Raw genomic sequence first — 17,330 nt, 5'->3', positions numbered from 1 at the left:
AATTGCTTTGAATTTCTCATGGGTTCTACCAAATCTCTAGCTTTTCAATCAAGAGATAACTGAGGGGATTTGTTGGCTTTTTTACTGGATCCAGAAGATCATTATTGGAATTTTTTGCTTTTGCACAGGAAAGGTGCCCTTGTGTCCTAACAGTAGTGGTAAAAATACATCTCTGTAGTGATCATTTCTAACAATTCTTTTTTCATATTGAGATTTAGAAGTCTTCCATTTCCAATCTCTTCTCCAAAAAAACCTCTCAGACTTCAAAGTGAAATAGCTAAGCTGTGTCACCATTGGTGGCAATCAGCATGAAGTAAGCTGGTGTCACAGCTGCTGTAGAATCTCTCTCTGGCATTCCCATTTTGGTTCCAGGCTGCCAGGTGTGGAAGGTTCAGGAGGAGGCCAGCAGAGTATAATGATTTTGTGGGGATGTACTGCTCAGCCCGCTGCTGTTTCCCTGCAGAGATGGGGGATGGAGGTTCATGCAGCCGTCACCACATCTGTGCTGTGGCATGGTGTGGTGAGTGGAGAGAAGGGCTTGTCTCCCTTCCCCTCTCCCCTCAGTTTGTCCAGGCCATCAGGGTAGCCTGAGGCTGATTCACTCTGGTCACTTCGTGCTCAATCAGATGTTGCTGGGTTGTGCAGCTTCTTACCCTTTTATGGGAGTGTGTTTAGGTGTGTCTTGTTTTAAACTGGACGTATTTATTTGTCTGCCATGCTTGGTCACCATGTACTGCTGTAGCAGATCTGTGGGCTGTCTGCTCTCTGATATGGGGAGCTGCCTGCAAGTCTTTCAGCACCACCCAGATATTAAAGGACAGATGCTTTGTTTTTGTTGACCTCTGGAAAAAAACAAAAGTATTGTCTGTATTGGGAAACCCTGTGTTGCATCCTGGGAATTAACAAGAGACGTCTTTACTGGGAGAGATGACCTGGCATTTGGAGAGAGGCAGGAGAAGGGTTTGCTGACAGCCCCTGGCGCCTACAGAAAGTACTCTGAGACAAGACAAAGCAGCAGCAAATGCCAAATGAGCTGAATACTGGGTGGCACAACTTGCTTTATTGACTCTCTTGGGGAACCTCAGGAGTCAAATGAGCAGAAGCAGACCCTCAGGCTGAGGGCTGTAACTCTGAGATCGCTCTTTTGGGGGCCTGTGTAAATAGGAGGCTAAAAGATCTGTGCTGATGTAAAGGCCTGTAATAGCTCTGTAACTATCAGCATTGCAGCATTATCTGGAATTTTGGATGGAGAGCTGCCCTTCCTGTGCCTGGTGTGGAGCTGTGCCTGCCAGCTGGCTTCCCTGGGGAGAAGCCTGGGTCAGGATCTCAGCAGTGGGGTGGCTGCTGCCAGGGCCCACTGCTGCTCCTGAGCTTCCTCCTTGGACCTTGGAGTTTGTTCATTCAGGCAGAGCTTCAGTGACTGTTCCAGCGCTGAACGGGTGGGCTCTTCAGTGCCATCAGTCTAGTGCAGCCAGGGCTGGAATTCAATTAATTCTTTGTTCATGTGCCAGCCATGCCCTCGGTTGTCTGTTATCGGTCTGTAGCGGATCTGTTGACTCTGTCAATCCATACATGATTTCTTTCTGCCTCTGACCTTCTGATGCAGGTGTCACACTGGGGTTGATAAACGGGTCCAGCATTGTAGGGAATAACATTTGCTCACCCCAGTTGCTGTTTCCTCAATAGCTGTCCAAGCACCACTGTAATCATTGTGCTAGTTTATAAGGACAACAGCAAAAAGTCATGCAAGGCTTAGCTCATCCTCTTGGCCTTATCCTGGGGGTGAACTGCAGGGTATGTTTGCACTGTGCATGTGTTTCTTTTCATGTTTGACTGATGAGTTCCCCTCACTCCTCCTGGCTTGCGGGCAGTTTGAAGAAGAGATGGATTCCTTCCTCTCCCGGGATCGAACTTATCCCTGGGGCACATCTCTGTAATTGCAGGCAGCACACTTATCTCGGTGAAGGATGCTGCGGTGATGGGACTCTGATCAGACAGCTGTGAATGGTGGCTGGCACTCAGAGTCCCATTGACTTTCCCTAAAAGCATTTCTCCACTGATGAGGATCTGGAGCCCAGCCTCTTGCTGGGGCTGTGCTGCCAGACCCCAGGCGGGAGCAGGCAGACACAGGCAGCGATCAGCCTTGGGGCGTTTGTCAGTGGTGGATTAAATCCAGTGTGCGAGATGAATGTGAAAATGAAACACAGCATAATAAAAGCACGAGGAAAATTCTCCTTTGGTGTATGAATAAATGATGTTGAATTAAAAATTGACACTGTTGAAGAGTCTGTTACTGTGAGGGGAGAAGACCGCAGGAGCTCTTTGGAGAAGGTGAAGTTGTATGTTGGGAGAAGTTAGGAGTCAGAGGTTTGTGTTTAGGAAGGTTTTTTCCACAGGAGACTTGGCATTGAGTAATAGGCTGTTTCCCCTGCCACACGACGCGTAGTTCCCCGTGTGTTATGGAGCCGCAGCATGGAGTGAATCCATGTGCCGAGCTGAGGGCTGTGGACTGGCAGCTGGCACGGAGCGGCACCGCGGGAGCCCCGCACGGGCTCTGTCTGATGGAGGAGGGGGAAGGGATAACGGGAGCGGTGCCAGGAGCTTGCAGCGCCGCACGGGTCCCGCACGGCGCCGGGGTGCCCGGTCGGGCTCGGGGCGAGCGTTGTTGAGGACGCGCCGCGCAGACGTCGCGGGGCGAGGTTCCAAAAATTGCGCCGCGCACGGAGCGGGCGCTGCTGTGTTGTTTAAGGCGTTAGCAGGGCTGCTCTCGCCATTCGCTCATTGAGCAGCCGCGCAACCCCCAGATAAGGACGGTTAGCGGCGGCTGGGGCGCGCCGGCCGTGGGGCAGCGCGAACCTCGCCCAGCTCCCGGCGAGGCGCGGCGCGCCCCCGGCCCGCCCACTGCCCGACGCCCGGCTCGGGGGCGCGCACCGCGCGGGGCCCGGCGCGCGCGGGCCGCTCCGGGCCGGGTTTGAGCCCTGTGGCGGCGGCGCTACCCAGAGTGCTCCGCGCCGGCCGGGCGCTGATTTGCATAGAGGGCGGGGCCTCCGCGCGGCGGCAGCGGGGACGGAGCGCGCCCTCTGCCGAGCGGCCGCGGCGCTGCGGGGCACGGCCCCAGTGAGCGCTCGGTGAGGCGCGGCTGCGGGATTTCCCTGCGCGCTCCTGGGCATGCGCAGCGCGGCGGTGTGTGCCGGGACAGCCAGAGACGGCGGCGTGTGTGTGCAGCGGGTACCTGTGTGCGTGCACACCTGCCTGTAGCACAGGGAGTGCAAACACGTGAATGTGTGACAGGACAATAGAACAGCGATACAGCCGTGTACCTGTGTGCGTGCACACCTGCCTGTAGCACAGGAGTGCAAACACGTGAATGTGTGACAGGACAATAGAACAGCGATACAGCCGTGTACCTGTGTGCGTGCACACCTGCCTGTAGCACAGGAGTGCAAACACGTGAATGTGTGACAGGACAATAGAACAGCGGTACAGCCGTGTACCTGTGTGCGTGCACACCTGCCTGTAGCACAGGAGTGCAAACACGTGAATGTGTGACAGGACAATAGAACAGCGATACAGCCGTGTACCTGTGTGCGTGCACACCTGCCTGTAGCACAGGAGTGCAAACACGTGAATGTGTGACAGGACAATAGAACAGCGATACAGCCGTGTACCTGTGTGCGTGCACACCTGCCTGTAGCACAGGAGTGCAAACACATGGATGTGTGACAGGACAATAGAACAGCGAGTACAGCCGTGTACCTGTGTGCGTGCACACCTGCCTGTAGCACAGGGAGTGCAAATACATGAATGTGTGACAGTACAATAGAATATCCTGAGCTGGAAGTGACTCACAGGGATCATCAGCTGCAATTCCTGGCTCTTGCACAGGACACCCCCAGCAATCCCATATGTGCCTGACAGCCTTGTCCAAACACTCCTTGAGCTCTGGCAGGCTTGGGGCCATGACGGCTGCCCTGGTTGTTTGTGTATATAAGTACACTTGTGTGTATGTACAAGGGATCATGGATATGCCTATATATGTGTATATTTGTACACTTGTATGTATGTACAGGGAGCTGGGATGTATTGGAACAGCTCCAGCAGCTTGGCAGTCCCTAACATTTGCAGCTGTGGTTGACCTTGGTGCTTATCCAAAAACCTGGGGAGAAATGTCTTGTACCAGCATTATCATAACCTATAGGGTTTTCAGAAGTGTCTCACATACAGGCTACACAGTATATTCAGTATGTGATACACCTTTTTATAGTAAGTAAGCATAGTTAATAGAGCAGGTTTTCTGGTCTGCAACCTGTCATGAAGCTTCTGTCAAACTAGGTGTCTTTCTTTGAATTCCAGTTATGTCATAAAGTGTTTGGTTTAATTTCTGCCAGTAAATAATTAAGTAACTCTCAGTGCATACAATTTTCTAATTATAATTGTAATAATTGCAATTAATTAGAAATGCTAGTTACAGCAAATACTGAAATGATTTATGCACGTGGTTCGTGCACCTTGCACATCTATACATATGGATTTAGCAGTGAGCAGCAATCACAGGTGCAGTGCACTCTTAATTCATTGCCTGTTCTGTGCTTGCAGGTGGTTCTCCTGGGGATTGACATCATCTCTGCACTTGTGTCCCGCTTGCAAGATCGCTTCAAGGCCCAGATTGGCACAGGTGAGGGGTCTCTGTGAGTGTCACCATCACCCTGCCAGCACCTGTACTGGCTGCTGGACTCAGAGCTGTCTTTCTTCCCAGGAGAGCACTTGTGAGGCTCTTGATGATTTTCAGGCTCTGCTGAAGGGCAGCAGGGCCAGTGCCTTCACTGGGCTTTGGGTGGAATAGCAGAGGGGCTCTGCCACTGTTACAGTTTTTTTTTTTTCCTGAGTGATTTGAATATTCTTGTTTTCTTTCCTTAGTGCTGCCAAGTTTACTTGATAGGCTGGGAGATTCTAAGGACTCAGTGAGGGAGCAGGATCAGACCTTGCTGCTGAAAATCATGGAACAAGCTGCTAACCCTCAGGTAAGTTCAACAGCCCTCCACAGTATGAGTGACTGGCTGTGTAAAAAAAAAAAAAAAAGAAACCCTTTTGCTGTCAGAAGGTTTTCTCTACCATTTTTCTGTCTGAAATGGCTTCGTCTCCCTACACCTTGTTATAAGATTTGCTTCACTTGGGAAGGCTGTTGCCTTGGGAGTGTGTCAGTGGATTTCCCAAGGATGGGATGGGTATATGTCAAGAGTCCTATCTTCTTTCCTGTCTTCTGCAGTACGTGTGGGACAGGATGCTAGGAGGATTCAAACACAAGAATTTTCGGACAAGAGAAGGGATTTGCCTCTGCCTTATTGCAACACTCAATGCGTAAGTCAGAACTTCTGCAAACCTGTGTTTTGTACATGAGCCTGCTCTGTGATTCATAATGCTGCTTTTTGTTCTTTATTCCCAGATCTGGAGCTCAGAGTTTAACACTGAGTAAGATAGTGCCACATATATGTAACTTACTTGGAGATCCAAACAGCCAGGTGAGCTTTTGCTGTGAGTCACATCTAAAGGTTGTGCTGGTTGCCTTGTTGTTAAATGAGCTAATTGTGCTGCTGGTGGTGAGCTCTGAACAATGCTGTGCACACAGAACCCTTGGCTGGTTTTGGAGAGGTGTGATTTGAAGTATGTCTAAACCAGCATATGAGTTACTCCTGAGTATGAGTTCAACATGAATCTGCAGGTGAGATGAACAGAAGAAGGAAACCTTTGTGGGAAGGGAGCTCCTGTGCCTTGGAGCTTGAATACAGGGGAGGCTGCAGAGATCCCTCTGGGCTCAGGGCAGCACTCCACACCCTCAGAGAGAAACCAGTCTGGGCAGGGAGGGCAAATGGGACCAGTCAGACAGCCTGGCCATGTGCACTGCCAGAAGTTGTACAGGCAGTTTCTGAATAGGGGGTGAAGGCAATCTATACCAGGACCTTTAATCAGTGAAAGTGAAAATACAAGTGAAATAAAACCTCCTAAGTGCTTTTTGTCTTGTTTGGAATTAGATGCAAGTATATGGGGTTAGTGAGAAGAGGGAGGTGGAGAAGTAGTGTTCAAACTCGTGTAATGTGTACTAACAGTTTTTGAATAATGCTGTTGGTTGTTCTACCAGCATGGGTGACACATCTGTGATCCAGGTCTGGACAGGGTGTTCAGCTGGAAGGAGGTATGGGGTGTCCAGCTGGAGAATGGGTTTATGTTTGCTGTGGGGAGTTACATTACTGTGGCTATGAGGGCCTGCCCTTGTTAAGAGGAGGACTGAGAGTGAAAGGACTGAGCCTTCCTTGCTCTTGTGCCAGTGCAGGATGGTAAGCCCATTACTCCAAGAAATTCAGTGTTTAGGGACCTCTGTAGTTCTGAGCTGGGACTAAACTCCAAGGAAATCCTGGGTTTGGGGCTTGGACTTGTTAAACACACAGGTACCTTGGTCCTGCCATAGGTGAGCTGTTGAATGAATTGGAAGGTTGAGGGCACTGAAATGTTTTCCCTCTGCGCTGCCTCTTCCTTGTGTCTGGCAGGCTCATTGTCCTGTAATCCAGCTGCAGGGGGAAACAGGGCTGGTCTCTTTCCCTTCCTCTTGGGTCTGGTTCCTCATCCCCAGAAAGCCTGTGCCTGAATTGGTCAGACAAAAATCGCTGTGGCCGTGGCTCTGGGTGAAGCAGTGGCTGCCCTGGGCCAGGGGCTGGTCTTGGGCTCCCCTGGAGCTGCTGCTGGTGCCTCCTGAGCGCTGGGAGACTTGCTGGGCTTGGTCACTGCTGCCCCCTCTTGGAGAAAGGATCAAGAAACAGTTGCAGGCTGAGTCCAGTCTTTTTTCATTTTGTTGTGATGTGGAAGCTGTTCTATTAGAGCCCTTTTCAGAAACAGTGCTTTCGTTGTTTTGAACTGATGCGATTGAGTAACCCAGTGTGCATCTGATGTGACAACAGTACTTAAACTCTGGTCATTTTCTCAGAAATAAAATTACTAGAGCTTTGTTACTGCTGTGGTGGACTAAACCAAGTATGATGGTGAGGGCTCTTTGCCTTGCTCCTTGGGATGTACAATCCTGCAGCTGTGCCTCTGCTTAACTGTACACACAGAGGCAATCCTTGCTCTGCACAGGCTGGGCTGGGGTCTGTGTCCCCAGAAACTGGGGCACCAAGGCAACCCCACAGGCTGCTGTGCCCAGCAGTGTTGGTAGCAGATGGAGCTGATGGGCAGGAGAGGCAGGAGCACTGAGTAAAGGCTGGTGTGAGTGGAGGAGAGGTTTGGAGGCTGGCAGCGACCTGCTGAGGCTGTTCAGGAGGATGGGGTGAGCCAGGTGTCAGGGTTTTCTTTGACCAGGAGGCAGGGTATGTGTGCCTGCCCTTTGACTCCCACCTATAGGCAATTCTAGCTTGTGACTTCAGGATATTCCATGTCTAGGGATGTGTGGGGTAGCTGCTGGGCCATCTTCTGAGAAGCAGAAGTGCACAGCTCTATGGGTGTTCCTGTAGACAGATCAGATAGTTTGTTTACCTTCTCTGCCTGCTGTGCCTAGTGGAGGAAGGGTTTAAGTACAGAAAGGTGACACTTTAATCAGATTTATGTCTCTTCTGCTGGCTGGAGGGAAGGATGTGCTCAGCAATTTCTTGCAAATCAGTTTGGAAAACATGTAAAATTTATGGTGACTCAGGTGATTGATTACTCCTCCCTGTTTTGCTATCAACATAGAAATGTAAGTTTTTAAAACAGCATTAAAAATCAGTTTATTTTATAATATGCCAGTAATATAAGGTCTGTTTGTGTCCCTGTCCTTTTTTTATCCAGTAAATTGTACACAATGAGAGGAGTTTGGCAAAGGCAGCCAAACCTTTCATCTTACACCTTCACTGGCTTTTCAATTCAATTACCCACTGATACTATTAACATGTCAAAGGGCAGGTTGGAAGCTCCTTCATGAACTCTGTGGCAATGTATATAGTGGCAACTGTTGGTGCTGAGAAATAAACAAATTTAGTTTTCTGAGGACTTACTAAGGATTTCTTAATTTAAATTGGAAAGATGATTGATTTCTCTCATCTCTCACGTCCAGGTTCGAGATGCAGCAATAAACAGCCTTGTGGAAATTTACAGACATGTTGGTGAACGTGTAAGGGCTGATCTCAGCAAAAAAGGATTACCCCAGTCTCGGTAAGCTGAGAATGTCCTTAGGTCCTCACTATTTTTGGGCTGCTTTTTATTCCCTTCCTTCCTTCAGAAGACTTCAGGAACCTCATGATCGAACCTTTTCCTGGGATCATTGCTTCATTTTTTCATTTTTAATCTGATAAACACTCAGATTTACTTAATCCTGTACCTTTGCCCAGGTATGCCACATCATCTTTGGAAAGCCACAAAAATTATAAATGTTCAGTTAACTGATTTAATATTAAGATAATTAATATTTTTCCTGTGTCTTCTGCTCGGCTGGACCTGTGACATAAAAGGGAAGATGTCAGGGCCAAAGACTAATATTGTGTCAAGTTGGTTTTTAGGGGGTGTGTTTTGTGGTATTTCTGCAAATAGTTAAGATAAAGTGGTGATGAACTGGAAGTGCATCTACAATTAGCTGTATCACATCTTTGGAAATGCAGTATTTTCAATTATGTCTCAGATTTTCTTTTCAACTGTTGTGTGTTGATGTTGGTTTTTTAAATTTTAAAATAACTTCCTTGCATTTACATTTTCTGCTGATATTTTTGACAGTGCTCCACATGACCTGAGTGCAGCCAAGTCTGTTCTATTGCATCATAAGATGTTAGAATTTGGCTGCCCAGGGAAGAGGTGGAATCACCATCCCTGGAAGTGTTCAAAAGCCATGCGGGTATGGCATTTGAGGACATGGTTTAGTAGCAAAAACAGTGGTGCTGGAATAAAGGTTGAACTCGATGGTCTTGGAGATCTTTTCCAACCTTAGCGATTTTATGATACTAATATTCCTAAAATTTAAATTAATTGTGTATTTCTTTAACTTTCTAACAGGTTGAATGTAATTTTTACAAAATTCGATGAGGTCCAAAAATCTGGAAACATGGTTCAGACTTCAGTTGGTGAGTAGTAGTACTTGTATCTCTTTTTGGTGCTTTTATCAATTTTCAATTGGTGAGCCATTCAAATGGATATACAGCAAGCATTCTGTTAGGAGAAGCAAATGTGGTGATTGTTCAGAAATATACACAATGCTTTTGCAACAAATAAAATGGACATTTAGTTTGTCTGATGTCTTTTTGTAGTATCAGAAGGAGGAAAAAGCCTAAGTTTTGAGAATAGAATGTTATAGCCGTTTTCTTTTTCCTCTTGAGTTACATTATGGAAATACATCTCCTGTTCTCCAGTCCATGCACATGTAAATTGTTCATAAAGCAAATTAAATAGTAATTTCAGAGAATAATTGCATTTTCAGTTTAATTCCCTAAGAGGCATGGAGAATGTACACAATAATGCAGCAGTGTTCTGTTTAAAGCTCATGTTTGTATTTTGCAGTTCCTAAGTGTCTTGGAGTTCCTCCTTAATCTGTCCCAAACCAGAACACTAAGTTTGTATATTTTGTGTGTTTAGGATACAAATAGCCAAAGACCCTTATCAGAGCCTTAATTCTGTCTGCCTTGTCTGAGATTAGTATTTATTTATTGTAATAAGAATTGTTTATTACTGTGTTTATAGATAAGCTTACGAGCTAGGAAGTAATTTTAATGGGTATTACACCTTGTTTAACAATAGATTTTTGTGAGAATTCTTGGTGAGGAAATGCATCTTTCTGCTGACAGATGAGGAACCTGAGTTCAGCACTGTGGGTTCTTATCAAGCTCACACCCTCTGGAAGTCCAGGAGCAGGGAAGATGATGTCCCAGTCATTCCCACCATGCTCTTAGAATCCAAGAGAGGAGAGAGGCATTTTCTCTTTTCAATAGGAAAAAAATGCCTTTTTCACTTCTGGGCACCATTCTTCTTGCCATAACCATTTTACAACACAGTAAACTTCATCCCTGCAGAAACAAAATTAACTGATTTGAAAATCCTGGAGTTATAATTTGGATTATTCAGAAACATTGTGTATTATCTTGTATGTTTTAGAATGATGAAGATCTAGCACAGGTTCCTCTGTGATGGAATGGGTTAAAATTACGCTTTTGCATATTATGAGAGTATTTTGTCTGTAAAGGTGGATGAAGCTTACAGGGCCAAAAAAGTGCAGCTGAGAAACAAATGTCCTTTTAACAAGTGGGAGGGGAGGTAAATATTTAATCCCTTAGCAAACTAGTTTAGGTTCCCAACTTCCAGGTGATTTCTCTGAAATCCTTACTCAAACTGAAACAGATCTACTGCTGATTCAACTTCCTTGCTTTCCACTTGGCTAGGCTAAGGTGGAATTTTTGTCTTGCTAGCAGTGGAATAGAATGGGCTTTTAAAAAAAGCAAAAGCAATTTGATGCATCATTGTACTATGTAGATTGCTGTTCTTTGGTGTTTCTAGGAGGCAGATTTGTGATCTGAGATGTCATTGGTGTGTATCAGATCTTCTACTTCTAGGCTTCATTAAAAATTATTTTTTCTTTTATACCCCTTTGTCACTGTTTCAGTGGAAGATTTATCATTTTAGTGTATCGAGATCCTGAGACTTTGTGATCCCCATCTTCTGTCCTTGACTCCATGGACAGGCTTTCAGTACTTCCCAACACTAGTAACTCCTGTATTCTTCACTCTGTTTAACCTGATTTTCTGATGTCTCACTGTTCTTGCTTGTGCTGTGGCAGGATGCAGTCCCTGGAGTCTGTGTGTGTGGTAGGATTTCTCCTCAGTAAATCTCCTGTATGCACAGTGAGACAAAAATGCAGCCTGGGGGGAAAGGGAGGATGAAGGAGTGTTAAGGGTTGAAGAGAGCAAAGCCTTGGATCTCCTATGCTGCAAGAACCTTTTCATCTTCCCTAGAAATGAAAATGTCTGTAGTTGCAGAATTAAAATAGTTCTCATTTGTGAAGTTAGTAATGATAACATTACTTATTAACATCTTTTGTGCGTGTTTGAGGGGAGGGTTCAGTTTCCCTTAGTGCCATAGGCTCATTTGTTGCTTCTTCCTTGCCCTCCAAGCACAAATACAGCATTACATGCTCATCCTATCTCGTGTGTCAACAGCTCTGTGCAACTTTCAGTTTATCTTTTTGAGGTTGTGTAAGCCAGCAAAAGGAGGCTTATCTTCACCCACAGTCACAAGCTTATTGTGCCCTGTGAAAGACAAGCTGAGTTTGTCAGGTTTCTTGTGTCCCTGACACTTTCTGAGCAAAGGTGACACTTTCAGCAGTTGTCAGAATCACCAGGGAGGATGGTGATAGATATTGCACATGCAAAAGATTTGCCTTTCTCAGGAAATAGTGGGAATAGCTCAGTCTTGTTAACCCTTTGAGTCTGGCAGAGTGGTTGGATGGGTGACTGTGTGAATGTGCTTCTCTTGTGGGGAACCAAGAGCAGGCTGTTGGTTGAAAGGTCACTCCTAGCTGAGAACCAGAGTTGTGCTAATCACAACAAGACTTCAAAGTGGTTGTCGAACCTCTTATTGCAGAACACAGTGGTACTGGGAAGTTGGAATAGCAGCTGTAGCTTCTAGAATGGTGGAGCACAGTAAGAACTGGTTTCTTGGCTCTGAGACTACTGTTTGGGATACCAGTTTCCTCTACCAGCTCACTGAGGATTCAAGTAAAAGGAAGGAATTACAGGAAGGTATATCAGGATTACTTTGGAGATTACTGAGTTGCTCTAACCTTGTTAAAGGTTTCACATCTAGTGGTTCCCAAGACACAAATGAACAGAAATCTTAGACTACTAGAAAAGTTGCTTAAAATAATAGGATGTTTTCTTAACCCAAAGAAGAAATCTAATGAATCATCTCTAATCAGACTGTGAATTTCAAGTCTTTGAAAATAATTCATGTTTTGTTTTTGCTTATCTTTTGATATTGTAGTCCATTAGTGCTTGTTTGAGTTTATCTTGAATTGTTTGGGGTTTTTTTTGGCTAGGCTTTGTTTTTATCATTTAGTAACACAAGAATTGAAAGCATAGTGGGGTGGGGGAAGTTTGCATAGTAATCTGAGGTGTTTCATTAAGTCGGAGGAGGTTTTGGCATGCCCTAGTATGCTGCTTGTTGCTAAGCTACCAGCAGCCCTTACAGCTAGAATATGAAGTTAAAATCCATGCTGGATTTCTCGATGATTCTCAGTGCATCTCTGTTTTGTTATTTGGCATATAATTAGTCAGCCTCTTGAAGCAAAAATTATAGTTTTTCTCCCTTTGGGCTTTCAGCAAGCTAATTATTTTCTGTGTAACTGCTTTTGCTAATTATGCAGATGCCTTATTCCCCTGGGACAAATACATTTTCAGCATGAAAGAGCCAGTAATTGCCAGCTAGTCAGCTGCTGTCTTTGAGTGGCATTGTGTGATGATCTTTAGTTGGATGTGATACAGAAAGAGGCTATTGGACAGAGAGTCCAAGAAATTCATGCTATGTGGGTTTCCTTGGTATTATCTGGAAGGACCTTAACTTAAACTGTACATATTTTCCATGGATTTGAGTTGACTTTGAATCACACTAGGACTCCAGAAGAGTTTATAATCAAGTTTCAGTACAGATTAAGAATAAAATAAATTGTCTACTGAAAAATACAGGCGTATAGGAATCAACGACCCAAACCAAAGCTATTTGCCACCAAAATGTTTGTGTGGTTTTTATGCTTTTGATCATTGTATTATATCTAGTATTATATTCTTTGATGTGAATCTTTTTTATGTAAGTCACACAGTTTCTGGGAGATGCATTTATATTTGTGCATGAAGGGCTATTGTGGTGGTGTTCCTGTGGACAAGGAGGGCATTAAACTTTCTTGTTGATGTTGAATTTTGACTCAGAAGGGCAAGATTTAGGGACTGTTGAGGTGGTAGTGCTCTTGGGCTAGAAGGAAATCAGAGCAGGAGATCTTAAAGCCAGAATTCTGGAGCTGAGATCTCTCCCTCCCCCATGGAGTAAGATGAGGGGAGGATGCAATTTTGGTATCTGACTGCATGAGTGAGTGTTCTAAGAGTAAGCAAGTTAATTAAAACAGTACTAAAATAAAAGATGCGATAATTTCAGGTACTGAAAACCTATGAAGGGGGAGCAATGCTACTTTCAGTTGAACTACTTCTATATTTATATATTATATTACTTATATATATATATATATATAAATATATATATAAATATATATAATATGTACATATATATGCTATTTACTAAATGAATTCCGTTTGTGAAGCTGAGAACTTGGAGTTAAATAGATGGAAACTGGATCTATTTTAGATTCCTGGGTTTTGCTGGTAATAAAGCTGAGTCATTGGAAGCTATTTTGATATTTATTATATGAAAGAAAATCACCCACATTTGCCAAGTGATGCCGTGCATCTGAGGGTGGAATATTGTTTGTTTGTCAACACACATCCAAGCAGCAGAATTGCAGACGGGAAGGAGGGACAACTCTCCGGGGTAACAGATGTTTTGAACCAGTAAATGCTGCACTGTGCTTTTTTACCTTCATACCTCCTGGTGTAATTAAATTCACATTATGGCTTGCTCTCTATTAATACAGTTCTCAAGTTGAAATATGAAGTGAAGTAGAAGATTGATTTCATTGACTCAGCATTTTTAGGGCATGAAAAAAGCAAATAAATACCTCTTCACCTGTGTGGGAGCTGAGAGAGCAGTAACATCTGAGTGATATTTGAATGAACACCATTAACTGGTAGTACATCTTGTGGAAGATATAAATGGACAAGAGGCACTCTACTCACTGTCAGCTTTGTAAATAAGCATATTGCTGAAATTCTGAAATGTAGAAGGGGAGGGGTGTGAGCAAGCAGGCACAGGGGGGCACATGGAGCTCAGCTGCATGCTGAACAGGCTTTTATTTTGGAGGAGAGGTGGCAATCGCCTGCTAGGTCACACAGCAAAGTGGTGTAGGAGGCTGGCGAGTTTGCTGGGGATTTGAGTTGCTGAGAGACATGCACTGAGAGGCGTGGGGCTGCTCCCAAGCACAGTGCCCTTCCCCAGCAGCAGCCCAGCACTGGAGAGAATCATGACTACAGGGAAAGGTAGGTGCTAATCAGTGTGCCACACGGGTGGATGTGTTTATTTTTTAATGTCTGAGTATTTGACTGCTGTTTCTTTTTAACATGTGAAGAGACTGAAGCAATCGTGCAGTAAAAGTGGAACTTAAAAAAATAGTCTGCAAGCATCTGTAGCCTGGTGTCATCAAGCTCAGTTTAAGATTCTATAAAATAATATAAATGGTCTGTTTTGTGGGGTGAAGAAAGAGGATGTGTGCATATATAAGGGACCAGAACAGGTTGAGAGAGGTGAAGGTCATGAATTTTCAGAAACCCTGCTGGTCTGTGTTGTTTTTGAGTGATCATTGAGACTTCCATTTCCTAACTGTTTCCTTTTGCAGCATCAGTTGGGAAGATTATTTAAATTTATTATGAGTACTTTTGAATTAGCATTGAATCACAATTCCAAGAATGTGCCAAATAGAGACATCACTCTTTTTTTAGCCTGTATTTTTGTGTTTTAACTGCATTTCTGTAACAGGATATCTGCGCTAGTCGGTGAGGCTGGATTGGGACTAGATGAAATGGAAAGGCAGAGGAGCTCAGTATCTATTCACCTGTGAAGAATTAATATACAGGAGGGAAGCATATATTGTATTTATTTTTGGTATGTAAGAAGCCTGTGCTTTTTGTCCGAGCTTTCAGAGGAGATGATTTCTGTTAGCCATCTTTGCAAAAAGCTGTGTTTTCTTTCTTCCCCCTTTCCTCTCAATTCAGTGTACCTGTTGTCTTTTTGAAATCCTTACTGTACTGTGGATGTAGTAGGCTAATTTTAGGAAGTCTTGAGTCGTTCAGTATCTGAATTTTATAGACCTTGGGTTTTTACTGATATTTACTGTTTAAAGGTGTGAGTTAATTGGCAGCTTTTTTTTGTAACAGAATGTGGAAGTCTCCTGGGCAAATTGAATGCTGTGGAATGAATACTGCATGCTACAGTATGTGCCATTTCTATGGACAGATCTTTATTTTATCCTTTTGGGTCATTGTTTTCCAATTACTGCATGTATTTTCAGAGGAAGTAGTGGATGCATGTGTGTAGCATTCCTTGTTTACCATCAATAAATGCCTTCTAATGCCAGGAAATGAATACAACCTGTCTGGGCTGGTTCTTCTCCTCCTCATGAACTGCATCATCTCTCAGTGGATAGTGTCACCATCTACAGCTGAGAGCCCTGTGCACTCTGGCTCCTCCTGTCCAGGTCAAAAGAGGAGTTGAGAATAATCCATGATTTTTCCAAAGTTGGAATTATGTTGAATAATTAATGTACTTCGTTGCTTATTACAGAAAACAAGCACATATTTGTTGTCAGTGAAGCGTGATGATTTCATCATGCTGGGAACTTCTCAGCTTTAAAAGATCAGCTGGTGGAATGAAGAGCCTGGGGCAGTGGTCCAGCTGATCCTGTCAGTTGGGAAATGTCTGACCTCCAGGTCACTGTTGGTTGTCTGGACTGTACTAGTAGCAAATGTCAGAAGAAAAGTAAGTGTGTACATTGTTAGTGTATTATGGATTCTGATTGAATCCAAAGTACCTTGATCCAGGATTTCCTTGAAAAGAAGACCAGAGTTACTCTGGTGGTTTCATCACTTCCTCTAAGCCTGATGGTTTTATATGAACACACAAATGCTAATGCTAACAGACATGCATAAAATACAGGCTGAAGGAGTGGGCAGTTAAAGAAGGAGATGCTGCTGTTTAGTTTGGGCTTCATCAGTAAAAGATTAATGTGCACCATTCCATTATTACTGATGGAAGTTAAGTGCATGAATGTCCTGCACATCTGGAGATTAATTTCTTCATGCAGGGCCTGTTCTCTTCTTCCCCATTGGTAAAGTACTGTGTGTATCTGAGCAACCTCGGTGGTTGCCTCAGAGAACATATGCAACTTAGAACACATGCAACTTAGAACACGTGGCAAGGATGAATTTGTAGTCCAGTGTTCATAAAGAATTCCTTCCTTCCCATGGAAACTGCCAGTAGCATCTAGTACAGCTTTCTGAGGTGATTGCAGTTCAGGAATGCTTGGAAGTTTGCTGTTTCCTCTGCTATTGTCATTTCTTTCAAATTCTTTCACATGTTTTGGTGTCAGGTTGGTTTCACCTCTAAAACAAAGCCTTACATTTGCAGTGGTCATTGTCTTTAAAATCTCTGCACCAGTTTCATAGTATCTTCTGTGCTGTTTCTTCCAGTTGGCTCTCCATTGTAGATGTTCTGTCAGAAAGAGCTTGTGGTCAAAGTTCAAGCAGTATTAACTCCAGTGACATTTCTGCATGAAAGGACTAACTAAATCTTACAGTTTTGATCACTTAACTTTGTCATTTATGGTACACAGAATCTTCCAGGGGCAAGTTTATCAGTAGGATGGCTCATACATATGCCTGTGCACACACATACTGATCACTGTGAACATAGCAGTGATTGTAAGTCAGCCTTTTAATTCTCAATAATTCTCTTGAGAGATGGGAGTACAAGCTATTTGGATATTGTAGAGGAAGACTGGCATACTAAAGGGCAATCTGGTAAGAGTAAGAAGTATCCCTTAGTTGTACACTGTGCAAATTTGTGAAGTTTATTTGGGTTGTGTTTGTGTTTCACACACACTGACTTCAAAACTTGTTAGGGGTACAAAGTAGAGTACTTCAGTAAGCACAGGTGAAGGTATCACAAACTTTCTGCTCCTGTGACAATAATTACAAAATTGTTCTTGGCTTAGAAGTCCTTGCCTGAGGCTCACAAATAGTTCTGTTTCCAAGAAAGTGGTGGAGGAGTAAGTGTCTTTCTTTCCCCTTTCTGTATGCTGGCTGGAGAGTAGTCTCCTAATAACTACTTTTAAATGAATGCTCTGGGCTGTTTTTATATAGAATCACTGCCCCAGTTAGAATTCAGTTGCTGTCCTTAATCAGCTGCCTCAGTGGTGGCCAAAGGCTGCTTGGGGAAGAGATGAAATTTCTTGCACCTCTTGTGGAGCACTTGGATAAAGTCTGTGCTGCTGCTCTCATTTAATTGATGAGATTTATTTTCAGGTTGAGCTTGTAACAAGTGGACCGAGTTTAGCTGCTGTAATTAGCAGCCTCTGAGGACAGCAGTCACTCTGTGGTAATTGGTAAAATACAGGATAGGCTTTTATGGGCACCAGAAGTACATGAAATATGTATTTCTCCTACCAGCAACAAGTA

General features: G+C 44.2%; 1 protein-coding gene and 1 non-coding gene across 2 annotated transcripts in view; one reads left to right on the top strand and one right to left on the bottom strand.

Moving 5' to 3' along the window:
* CLASP1 (cytoplasmic linker associated protein 1) overlaps positions 1 to 17,330 on the top strand; it is a 167,307-nt gene that overhangs the window by 38,844 nt on the left and 111,133 nt on the right. The window contains exons 3-8 of the mRNA XM_056496335.1: positions 4,597 to 4,675; positions 4,918 to 5,021; positions 5,267 to 5,358; positions 5,444 to 5,519; positions 8,078 to 8,175; positions 9,007 to 9,074. Coding sequence (XP_056352310.1) covers positions 4,597 to 4,675; positions 4,918 to 5,021; positions 5,267 to 5,358; positions 5,444 to 5,519; positions 8,078 to 8,175; positions 9,007 to 9,074 — 517 coding nt within the window. The remainder of the gene's footprint in view (positions 1 to 4,596; positions 4,676 to 4,917; positions 5,022 to 5,266; positions 5,359 to 5,443; positions 5,520 to 8,077; positions 8,176 to 9,006; positions 9,075 to 17,330) is intronic.
* LOC130255874 (U4atac minor spliceosomal RNA) lies at positions 2,699 to 2,815 on the bottom strand. Its single transcript, XR_008841034.1, has one exon. It is a non-coding gene; the product is annotated as a U4atac minor spliceosomal RNA (small nuclear RNA).

This window comes from Oenanthe melanoleuca, chromosome 7, assembly GCF_029582105.1.
Source record: "Oenanthe melanoleuca isolate GR-GAL-2019-014 chromosome 7, OMel1.0, whole genome shotgun sequence".
Classification (NCBI taxonomy): domain Eukaryota; kingdom Metazoa; phylum Chordata; class Aves; order Passeriformes; family Muscicapidae; genus Oenanthe; species Oenanthe melanoleuca.
Note: the sequence above shows the minus strand (reverse complement) of the source record. Positions and strands in the feature narration are given on the sequence as shown.